Source organism: Mizuhopecten yessoensis, unplaced genomic scaffold (assembly GCF_002113885.1).
Source record: "Mizuhopecten yessoensis strain PY_sf001 unplaced genomic scaffold, ASM211388v2 scaffold1511, whole genome shotgun sequence".
Classification (NCBI taxonomy): Eukaryota; Metazoa; Mollusca; class Bivalvia; order Pectinida; family Pectinidae; genus Mizuhopecten; species Mizuhopecten yessoensis.
The window spans coordinates 104,516-116,518 of record NW_018404083.1 but is presented as its reverse complement, the minus strand read 5'-3'; the positions used below and the strand labels follow the sequence as shown (position 1 = coordinate 116,518).

The following is a 12,003-nucleotide window of genomic DNA, read 5'->3' as shown; positions in this document are numbered from 1 at the left end:
TTCAGTTTAGTAAGAAATGCCAAAGACAATGACAATCACAAAAAAAACCCACCAAAAATATCGAAAAGAACGTATTAAGATAGATAAATTGCTGATGCAGAAAGTCAAATAGGGTAAATATTGACTGCACCAAATGGCTACTTCCTCTATTTAAACTCATCAGTGATACTTAAGGCTAAAAGAATAAAAATCTTTGTCAAATGTATTCCGAAATATATAGAAGAATACAACAGAGATGTAAGTTGCCTATAAAAAAATGTCATATAAACTACGCCTGGATGAATTCCAGGTACAAGGCCACGGCCATCCTCGGCTATATTATGGGTGTAAAGTGTACTTACTGTACTCCCATCTAAGGACATAGGTACTTAATTGGCTACTTCCCAAACATGCACCCTCACAACCACGGTATGTGTGGAGGGTTGTTTGAGCCCTATCTTTCAGTCCTATCCATAGTGAAGGTCAACCACAAGGCCAGCGGTACGAACGGTGTCGAGTTTGTCTGGCGAGGTGGAGTGTGGATAAACATGACTGTTACAAACGAATTCAATTTCATATCAGTTTGCATTTCACGTGTTTCTTTGTGTTATGAAGAATTGTCCATTTTAATATAATAGTAAAAGCAAAGTTACAAAGTTTATTTTACAATAAAGCTCGACCATGATATAAACAGGTAGTGGTCCTACACAACGCCCAAACAATGCAACTATGCATTATGATTCTCTAGTGGTTTGCATGCTGTTTAGATTAGGACAACAATATGTATGTATGAACTAATCATTTCATTTACGAACATCTAAAAGTCTACTGTGAATTCATTGGTATTGATATGTAAATAACATTTAAAAACTGTCACTTGAGCGAAATACAGGATTTTGTTTAGCTTAAAACAAATCAACAACCTTTTTTTTACAAGAAACAAATTGCACATTGCACCAAGGCTCAAATACTGAATACAATATTATCATGATTTATTTCTTTTCACTTAGGGAGATATTTTTTGCAATCATTTCATACAAAACTCAGTGTCATTTTTACATGGGTTTAGTGGTGTTAGTTTTACAATGTATCAAATTTTCCATGATACTATCAAATGTAGATTCGAAGTTCATCCTTGATCATTGCAAGATATTTCAACTGTAATAGAAAAAGGGCTAGGAAACTACCTCTGATCCGGTCAATTGATAAGAGCGAAATAATTGTGATCGGAGGTCCTGGGTTCGAGTCCCGTTTTGTGTCCGTTGCTTTATTCTCTCAGAACACTGCCGTTGATTGCTTTACCATTTTTACTTCATACTTATCATTATCAAGTTCCGCAACTGTCTCTCTAAGGTAATGCCATGCCGGTATAAAAGTGTTTCCAATTGATAGTTACTGTTTTAACAGAAGTACGGGTATTCTTCAGCTATTATAACATCAATTTAGTCAAGGAATATTTCATGACCCTAACATGCTTATTGCACATGCCCGAGACGGAGGGCCTTGTAAAGACTGTCGGTCAAACATATCTCTTTGACCTTATCAGACCAAGTCCAAGCGTTGTCCTTCACAACTCTGGAATGTGAACATGGATGTTTATGGTCAATACTCCGAAGAAAATGTTTCATAACTTGACCTGTATAGTTTCCATTTTGAAACACGCTCCGAAACATGTGAATCCGGAGTTCCCAACTGCCTATATAAGGCGGGTGGGAACGCTATGAAAAGTGTGCAGACTTTCACAGGAACTGACCAACACGACATCATCAATACGACAATGATCGGACAAGCTTTACTTCTAGCGGCGGCTATTGCCCTGACCTCAGCACAGTCTTTCAGTTTCGGAGGATGCCCATCTGCAACCACGCAGCAAAGCTTTGATCTCAGCCAGGTATGTCTTTATAACGGTGCAGTTCTATAGAACAGCTAGATAATGTTCACTAGATAATTGACCTATCAAAGTTCAAATTGAAACACTGATTTCTAAAACTATTCCAATTAAAATCTAAATAAAAAAAATACTGTAGAGAACTATCAGGCTCCCGCCCTCCGTTGCCTCACTAAAGAAAAAATGTCTTGCTTTTATACAAATTTCCGAAACGAGACAAAAGAAAGCAGCCCGAGCAAAAATCTACAATGAGTAATGTTCTTTAGCATTTGTTAAAAGTTGTGTTTACATTTGCAGATATATTTGACTAGACATAGATTCAAAATATATTTTATTATTATCTTTTATTTTAATTTGACTGACTGTGCATCTCCTAATTTTCATGAATCTCAGGAATACATATTTCGCGGTTGTTCCTTAATAAACGCATTAAACTCTAATTTATATCTTTTTCATTGGTACTTTTGTTTTAAAATTGGATTCGATGTAAACCGCTTATTTTCGTGGTTATGTTTTTGCGATCAAGGTTCCAACGATATTTATTTTCAAAATGCACTTTGTTAATAGGATTTATCGTGCTTTCTTAGGACGATTCGATTGACCGAGAAATAAACAAGTCTTAATTATACAAATATATATATTTATGTACATTTTATAATATGGTTTCTTACGATCAATGGACTTGCCACTTTCGTGCTTCCGTGATAGCTTCAGTCCTGAAGTCGACCTTTAAAATACTAAACCAGACTTCGGGCCTGAAGTTATCATGGACGCTGTCTTTGTTCGCGATGGACTTCAATGCTAGCTTTAGTCCTTGAATCTATCTTACCAAAAGCTTAACAAAGTTTTACGTACATGAAATTGAAAAAGAAAACGCTACTGTGTATTAAACAGTTATCTTTTTGATATGACCGTAGTCTGTACAAGTCAAACAGTTCAGATTTCAGTAGCAGCCAACTGGCACTTACTAATTCGATTATGTGCAATCAGCTCTACTATTTATAAAGAGAAAGTTCTTTGTAAGCATACCATTTTTGTACATACGAGTTAAAATCTCTTTTGGAACGTTTGTCGAATTGCAATATACATTTATTTGACCGAGGATTAGGGGGAACTGATGTTGCCCGACACAAAAAAAATATGTTATCGGCTTTAAACGATTTTTATAAGACGGTCGAATTTGAAATAAAAATACAAATGTTTAGATTGGTTTAATGATACAGATTAACAATCTGAGCCAATATTCTGTACAGCATTACGAATTGTACCGTCTTATAAAAATCGTTTAAAGCCGATAAAATATTTTTTGGGTCGGGCAACACCATCACCCCCCTAATCCTCGGTCAAATAAATGTATATTACAATTCGACAAACGTTCCAAAAGAGATTTTTAACTCGTACGTACAAAAATTGTATGCTTACAAAGAACTTTCTCTTTATATATAGTAGATAAACAACACTTCTTTAACAATTGAAACAACAGCAATTTTTCAACTCGGACGGTGATCGACTAAACTTCAACCTATTGAATTTTGGTCGCGTGCCTGCTGAGAAATAACGTGCTTAGACTAACTGCACACTCACAGTACTAATGACCATCTAGTGCTTAAATCACTATGTGTTAACAATACGTTTGCGTTTACTTTGAACTTTTGCTAATAATGACTTCGTTCCTTGCAGTACCTCGGAATTTGGTATGAACTTTACCGATTCCCGACTAGCTACGAGAAGGGACAGAGGTGCATCACCGCCAACTATACCCTTCAAGCCAACAACCACATCTACGTTCACAACGAGGGCTTTGAGTGAGTACATAAATACCATGATCAACATCATTACGTGTCAACAGAATAACCGCAACAGAAGGCAGTACAAGTTTTAATATACAATTTTCTGTCGCAGTAAAATAGAAACGAGATAAGAAAATGAGTTTGCTATTAACGATTTTAGAAAAGGAGAAAGATAACTGAATTTCTTATGTTTTTCTTTCTTTAACGATTTGGAAACACTCACATCCTTCCGCACGGAAATTTCAATCCAGCCTCTGGTACATGCACCATCACTACCCACTTTTGGGTTTAGAACATAATATGACTCCATTTGAAAATGGAAATATAATAAGATTATCAGATGGTTTCATTAATATTTTTTCTGTTGTAGCCCCAAAACAGGCAAACCCTCAATAGCTATTGGTGACGCTTATCAGAATGACCCCCAGAACTCTCCCTCCAAACTCAAGATCAGATTCGCAGCCCGTAAGTAATTAACATACACGTCAATCATCCATTTCATTTGTTTCTTTTCAATTACAACTGACTTCCAGTTATAGATCCTGATACGTCATGTTTACTCACTAAAATAACCGATAAGATAAATAAATTTGATCTTTAGTGTTTTTCAAATAGAAAGCAGAAGCATATCAGTTTGTCTGATTTGACATCAACTCGTTTGAAGGAGTATTTAACTACCAAGAAATATGTAAAACGCGAAAATAAGAACCCCGCGGAAACAAATTTGAATTCAATATGATCATCGCCATTGAAATCACGATAAACATATTTTATGGCAGTAAAATTAGTTTACAGAAGAAGAAAAGGAAATATTCACAACAATATACTAGACAGAAATTAATATCAAATGTATTCGTGTCAACTGTCGACAAGTACAATTCCGGACATGTTTATTGACATCTTGTGATAAATATATGTTTTCATATATGTTTTCAACAACACTTTACGTCATTATTTGTAAATGGCATATTTTCAATAACATGAAATAAAAATAAAAAAACAACATGCAGATTGAAGGATTCAAAATAATCGAGCGTAGAAAAATCATATCAAATACAGTCGAACCTCGTTATCTCGAACTCTTTTAACTGAAAGACACCGTTTATCTCGAAGTATTTCTCCGGTCCCGGCCAAGTCTCTTCTTTATCTTAGTAAATAAAACTCTGATAGTTCGAACCCTGAAAAATCGATATAAAAAGTGAATATAACATTTTTACTTTATGTTTCATAAAGATGGTAAAACAACACGGACTAATAAAACACAATTTCTCCGTTTCTCAACAGACACACCTTACGGAAACTACTGGGTCCTGAAGACAGATTATACCTCCTATACACTCATTTACTCATGTATTGATATCCTCGGACTCAGCCATCTCGAGCAGGCCTGGATCATGTCTAGGGAACGATCTCTTCCTCAGGCCAAGATTGATGAGCTGATGGACGTCTTCAAGAGTTTCAAAATTGATACAAATCACTTTTTGAAAGCTGATCAAGCCGGCTGTTGAGTACAATCTTTACATTGGACTTTCATTTGCCATTGTGACATTGTTTAACATTTTCAATCATCTTATATCTTTCAAGAAATATTGGCAAGCGGATTGCTACACATCCAAAACAACTGAAGATTCAATGCTTCTGCATTAGTGAAATACAAATGTACTGTGATAATGTTATGGTTTTTTTACAATAAATTCAAATACGAATTAAGCTTAATTTTTTAGTTATCTTTACATATTTTTACCTTATAAGGTGGGACTTGCATCATCATTTGCACAACTAAAACAGTGATATACGGAGGATCGGAAGTAAAAATTAACTTAATTAAAATCTGATTAAGTGACTTTTCGTATATTCCCGGTATGACGCGACTCTGTCTACAGTAAGTCTGTATTGCAAGTGAACTTCTCATTAACCCTTTCACCCCTTGGTAACTTTAGTAGACTCTGCCGTACATTTATTTTGACAAGTCCATTATAGTCTACAGTGGTGAAAGGGTAAAATACCTAAAAGATATGTCGGTACTAATCAAAAAGATGTTTTATAAAATAATCGAGATTTCTATTAACTTCGGAGATATCGTATAAACAATAGAAATATCTCATATTATCGTATATCATAATAAATAGAGATCTTTATTAATCTACATTAAAATATCTCTATTACGAAATTGATATGAAAAATATTTGCTTCATTTTAATACATTTCTATTAAAATTAAAATTATCTTTATTTCTTTTAGATATTCATATTATATTCAAAGATAAATCAAATACATTCTCGACCCCTCTGAAGGTATTAAATGTTAAGTTGGCTTGCTACAGTGTATGATTATATCTACTATTACCTACTTTCACAAGACCAATATTCCGGGAAACCTTGCCACTTTATGCGAAAACAATGTCTGAGAAAACGTGGTGTGGACATTTGGGAAAAAATAATACAACAAAAGAATATCTAAGTAACAACAAAGCTGTAATTCGAACTCAAGACGAAGTACAAGGAGAATAAGACTCTTTTTTTAAGAGACTTACAGCCAAATACTGTTCTGAATGTTAACATTTGACTTTTACATTGGTTAACATGCTTCAAGTGAATTACAAGGAAAATTGTTTGAGCACAAAATCCATGCTTGAGCATGCTAACGATTTCATGAATACGACCCAGGTGATCCGGAAGGGTAAGCGTCTTCTGCTTCACTTACGACATACGCCATGTAAATCTAGTTCAAATCCAAGTTCTTTTAAAGCCCACGCGACTCTGGGTATGGAATGATAAATCAATTATGTGTAGAAGGGAACACTATTTAGTTTATTTCTACAGATATAATTATTCAATTTAAATACGGTGGGCGAAAAAGACAACCTTGTATAACACCAGGTTGGATGGCAAGTGTATCCTTACAAAATAATTGATACGCTTTAATTTTAAAATATTTATTGCTGGGTGTAGAATGATAGATTAGTACATAAAAGAAGATTGACGCTTTAACACAGATTACGGTTGATATTGCTTCTCTTTCTCAGAAGATGACTTAATTACCTAATCGTTGACATATACACATGCGTTTAAAAATGTACATTAGCTCGCTGTTGGACAATTATTGAGTGACAATTGTGCAAAATGAAAGGATATTGAGCGTGAACGGAATATTCTGGATGACAAAATTAATGTCATCTACAATTTTTAAAATAATTATAATTATGTAAATTCAAGTATGCAGGATCCGTTCCCTCGAGGTTGTTGGAAAAGATTTGGTGTCCAGCAGCTTTGCTGCATTTTCTTGTTTACCTGTTTAGTTATTTTCTCTACAAATACTGAAACAGTGTCTGAATATATCATGTAAAAATAAGGAGTACTCCCGACCTATTTACAGCTACGTATCACATGGTCGGCCAAAGTGTGAAAATAGTGTTACTAAATTTAGATACGGCGTCTACTGTACACAAGGCAAGTGTAAAGTCATAAGGTTTGGAAGGTTTACCGGAGGTGATTTTATCCGCAATGTCGTCGAACAAAGTCTCTGTAGAGTTTACTGACGATGGATTTGCCATTCTCACGATGAAAAATGGAGAGAATCGCTTGAACGCGGAATTTCTAGAGATTCTCAATGATAATCTCGACAAGGTTCTCAGGTGAGCAAGAGTGCGAATAAGGGGAGGTAACTCCTACATACTTGATCCATGTAATTGTATATATAACCGATCTAAACGAAAACCTATGTTTCATGTTAACTTACTCGAATACTACGTATTGACGCTTTCATTTATAAACAAAATTGATAGCAAATAATTTCACCTTTAATATAATACTTATTTTCATCATCCTTGACACCAGAACTATTTAATATACATGTAGATTGTTCTAAGACATGACATACATGGTTCGGAGTGTGTTAAAACTTTAATCAAATGGCATGTGCTGTATATTTTCTTGCGGGGATTGTATCATTGTATCATGCTGAGCTAAGGTAAAACATGTCGGAACAAATATTTCAGTATTTGTTTTGATAATATTTTAGTAACTAGTCTACACAAAGTTTAAAAAAGAAATATTTAAGATAATCTTTAACATGTAAGCAAATATACATTGGCATGCGCATAAAAAACCCTCAAGTGTATTATTGAATTTCTATTCATTGCGGATGGTCAGGTATAGTTATTAAAAGTTTTAACGGATCAAACCCTTTCAATTGGGCTATTTTTGCCATTTAAGATGCACGGTAGTCAAGAGGTAGGACGCCGGGCTCGTGACCGAGGGGTTGCGGGTTCGAGTCACGGCACCGTGTTGTATCTTTGAACAAGATACTTTATTCCGCTTGTTCAAGTCAAGTCAGCTGTAAAAAAGTACGTGGTTGGGCAGTGCTGGAATTGTTGAATGCTAGCTGTGAGCGCCTAAATGGCAGCACCGGTTGTATGCTCCCCAATAAGTTGAGAAAGATATTGGCTGGTTTGCAAATGCCGCATAACCACAGATAATAATTTGTAAACTGCTTTCAGACGACTTACGAATAAGGTTGTGATAAAGCGGTATTGATAATCTCGAATTATTATAATATTATTAGATATACCACAAATTTCATAACGATTACCAATACAATCGGTATTACGCATTCATAATGTATTCCGTCTTTGCGTATTGCAGAGTTATCTTCTCTTGGGAGCAGGTATTGATTGTTACATCACTTTTTTTGTGAGAGAAACGTCATCAATTTTTGAGAAAACGACGTATTTTCTCACACAGACTAATGACGTAACAATCAATACCTGTTCCCAAGAGAAGATAACTCTGCAATACGCAAAGACGGAAAAGGCTACCGCAGGGTGCCGATTTTATTATCAGTAATTTTGTTATTATTTTCTGTGATATCAGTAACAAATCATTTTCTTTTTCATTTAAACAAACCCCTAAAAAAAACAAATACTGTAAAAAAACAACATACAATTTTCAGGTTATGATAGATGGTAAACTTTGTATGCACATAGCTTGGTTCAAATAGAATTAGATAATTTGATTAAACATTCCAGAAATAAGAGCTGCAAGGCTTTGATAACAACTGGCGAAGGTAAATTCTACAGCAATGGGGTAGATTTAAAATGGTTGATGAAGCAGTCAAAAGAGGTACACCTCCACTTCCGGTCCGAAATCGAGAGTTTGTTATGGAGAATGACTCACTTTCCCCTTCCGACAGTGGCACTTCTAAATGGTGAGTAATGGCGGGAAATGAATGACCTGTTTGCTGCACAGCTATAACTTTCGTTTTCAGTCTATTGTAACCCATCGAAACGGAATCCGATACGACCGTCAAGCTGCAGTCATGTTCTGGTTGATATATGGATTATTGTGTTCAAATTTAAGGATACCTGTCACATTGCAGTGTGGCTTTTCCTATATATACAGTTACCTCCCTTTAACTTCGTTAAGCACATTTTTGCGAGGACACCTCATTTTGATCAGGTAGCTCAATCGGTTAGATCAATTGTATAACAATCTGTAGTCCTGGGTTCGAATCCCGGTCTAGCCCATCTGAAAATTTACTCTCAGAACACTCTTGTTGATTTATATTTTGTCTGTTTCACATATTTTCCGGTTAATGCGAAAAATTGAAAAAAAAAAAAAATTAAAAAGAAAGAATATTTTTTTAATCTCTTACCAGAATGAAGGATTAAGTGTTTTGTTTCTTGCTTGACATTTTTCGCTCTTTGTACATTGGTTAAAAGTTGATAAATAAAATAAACCCAACTAAAAATCAACCTCGCCATGTTTAATTAGTTTTTGCATGTGTTACGGCTTTTCATTATCAATCACTATCTTTTAAGGGCATGCATTTGCCGGAGGTGCCTTTTTGGCTATTACACACGACTACATAGTGATGAATTCAAAGCGAGGCTGGTTTTCTATGAATGAGACTCGGGTCGGACTACGCATACCAGCGGCTACTCGGGAGGTCCTAAGGTAAATATTCAAATAAATATATGTATAATTTTCAACTTGGTTGTTAAACTAAAATCGCTTTTATACTATTTCATATTTAGTAACGCAACGAATCTAACGTGAATTTTGATTGGCTAAAAAACGCGACATGTTAGATATATCGAACTAGACCCTTATCAAACAATGTTTGTTTTCATGGGTTTTCGTCCTTGCAACAGGTAAGGGTCAATCAAGGGGGCAAGTTAACATGGTGGTATGACACTTCAACCGCTAATGTTAATTGAAGCTATAATTAGACAGAATCACTTGAATTACCACTAAGCATAGAACTATCTACCCTACCATTATTGAAGATGCAACATATCCTATATTTTCCAGCAGATATTTTACAACATCTATCTATTTCGGAGAAAATGCTTTATTGCTTGGCGTTGTCAGGCAGGCTAACTTCCTCCATGTCCAACAAAATGACCGCTGTCACCTCTCTGCACTTCGAAAGTAAAGTCTGTCAGAGCCTAATGATCTGTAAATTTCTCATTTCTATTGATGTCAGGCAGTGTCGTCATCCTTTTTCCTTCCATCCAGAGATCCTTCCTTTTCGGTAGGGGACTTACCCCACCGAAGGTTCTTCCGTAGCCTCTTTCATGGCTCTTTAACGTCTGTAACATCGTCGATCACAGTCCGCTCTACTGGAGGCACCGTCACCCAACTATCTCATTCCTCCTCACTGCTACCTTCTTCCTCAGATAATTCACTAACAGTTGGACTCCGTAGGGGTGGAGGTCGAGATCCAAATCAGGGCTTTGTTGTCGGACGTGGCTTTGGTTTCGTTGTTTTCTGGTGATGCTCATGCAACACCCGTACATGCAAATACCCAAATTGGCTATAGGAGGCTTCGATGCAGCTCTTTGTCCTTCCTAGTCTCCTTTTGTACAAGAAATACCAGCATACCTCGATCTGATTGGTTTAACACTGTATAAACATTTCTTCCCATCATTGTGACAGCTTAAGCTTCCCTTTGAAGGCCAGCCACCACTTTGACCAGCTACCTGTTTTAAGTTCATTTATATACCTAAGTCACACAGGCCTACATTTCTCTTTTACGGATAAGCATACGAGCTTCAAACCAATAATTACTAAGTACAAGTTCAAAATATCAAAATTAAATATCTAACGATGTTTAATTGGGGTATTTAAGTATGACTTATAAGGATCGAGGTTGAGGTTTTCGGTGACAATACCATACTTTAGGTTTAATTTTAATATTGAGGTTATATGCTACATTTTAACACACACACTAGCCTGCATTGAACGTTTTGAATTATCCGACAGAGGAAAAAACAAATCTGTCGTTATAGAACCATGAAAGATATAATTTTAACAGATACCTTATACGAATAGAAGTAAAAGAGCATATTTATTTTCTTATTCTTATTTTATTTTTCAATAGTAATAAAATGAAGAATACCAACGCAGTCAGAGAGGCAGTCCTGTTTGCTCGATCAATTCCAGGCCCAGAAGCAAAGAGCCTCGGTCTGGTGGACGAGATTGGAGAGTTACCTACCCTTATGGGCGCTGCTAAGCGACTGGCGATCGGGGCTTTAGGACGCACTGGGATTGACCGAGATATGCTTGAGATAATGAAGAAGGATTTATATCCTAGGACTGTGATGAACATTGACGACAAGAAGTCAAAGTTATGATATTTGCAATCATATTTGTGAAAGTGTGACTTTCAACGTATATTGTAAACAGGGAAATCTTGAATATATACAGTTCTTAGTCATCCGTTATACTGCCACATTTTGTGTTGTGCCAATTTTGGCGGTATAACGGGGTGGCGATACAACGGGGTTTCGGTAGGACAGCCGAATGTATGTAACACGTGTGCAGTAAAATGTAGACATTCATCTGAAACAAACACTGCAATATACATACAAATATTGATTTTGAAATGAATGCAGACAGATAACGTTTATTATTTGATGCGTTTTAATCAGTATTAGTTAATAAAATATAATTTAAATTTAAATTTGTATAACCCACCGATTTTAGCACAGTCCGGGAAGCAGAGTACAGATATGTACGGTACTTTAACAGGGTTTCAACGGGGGCAGGTCCTACCCGAGGAAAACATATCCAAATTGGACTGTTTTGTGGGAACAATTTCATCTCTCGGAGTATTCAAACATTTAATGTCATGTTCCATTGTGTCTTGTATTGATTCGTTAAATGACCAAGTTGACGCAGCAAGGACAATTGAAAACTGAATTGACCACCATGATTGAAACTTATACTGGGGAATTACTGTAATATATACACAAACAACGAACGTATCGACCCATCCCTTCGTCAAATTGTCAGACAAAGCTTGAAAAGGGACTTGTCGAACTTAAAACGTTCTGACACATAT

General features: G+C 35.8%; 2 protein-coding genes across 2 annotated transcripts; both read left to right on the top strand.

The window, feature by feature from the left end:
• Positions 1–1,617: 1,617 nt before the first annotated feature.
• Positions 1,618–5,367, top strand: LOC110463392 (apolipoprotein D-like). The gene is made up of 4 exons (XM_021517944.1): positions 1,618–1,870; positions 3,548–3,672; positions 4,028–4,122; positions 4,942–5,367. Exons 1-4 carry the CDS (start codon positions 1,700–1,702, stop codon positions 5,163–5,165), a joined length of 615 nt encoding a protein of 204 aa, XP_021373619.1. The 5' UTR covers positions 1,618–1,699; the 3' UTR covers positions 5,166–5,367.
• A 1,723-nt stretch (positions 5,368–7,090) lies between these two features.
• Positions 7,091–11,610, top strand: LOC110463384 (enoyl-CoA delta isomerase 1, peroxisomal-like). Its single transcript, XM_021517931.1, has 4 exons — positions 7,091–7,291; positions 8,684–8,862; positions 9,476–9,611; positions 11,041–11,610. Exons 1-4 carry the CDS (start codon positions 7,161–7,163, stop codon positions 11,291–11,293), a joined length of 699 nt encoding a protein of 232 aa, XP_021373606.1. The 5' UTR covers positions 7,091–7,160; the 3' UTR covers positions 11,294–11,610.
• The last annotated feature ends 393 nt before the right edge of the window (positions 11,611–12,003 follow it).

Excerpts from the sequence above, each read along its gene's own strand:
- LOC110463392 (XM_021517944.1), top strand. The coding sequence starts at position 1,700 with ATGAAAAGTGTGCAGACTTTCACAGGAACTGACCAACACGACATCATC. Across the intron at positions 1,871-3,547 it reads AAAGCTTTGATCTCAGCCAG|TACCTCGGAATTTGGTATGA; the intron begins GTATGTCTTTAT and ends CGTTCCTTGCAG. Across the intron at positions 4,123-4,941 it reads CAAGATCAGATTCGCAGCCC|ACACACCTTACGGAAACTAC; the intron begins GTAAGTAATTAA and ends GTTTCTCAACAG.
- LOC110463384 (XM_021517931.1), top strand. The coding sequence starts at position 7,161 with ATGTCGTCGAACAAAGTCTCTGTAGAGTTTACTGACGATGGATTTGCC. Across the intron at positions 8,863-9,475 it reads GACAGTGGCACTTCTAAATG|GGCATGCATTTGCCGGAGGT; the intron begins GTGAGTAATGGC and ends CTATCTTTTAAG. Across the intron at positions 9,612-11,040 it reads GCTACTCGGGAGGTCCTAAG|TAATAAAATGAAGAATACCA; the intron begins GTAAATATTCAA and ends ATTTTTCAATAG.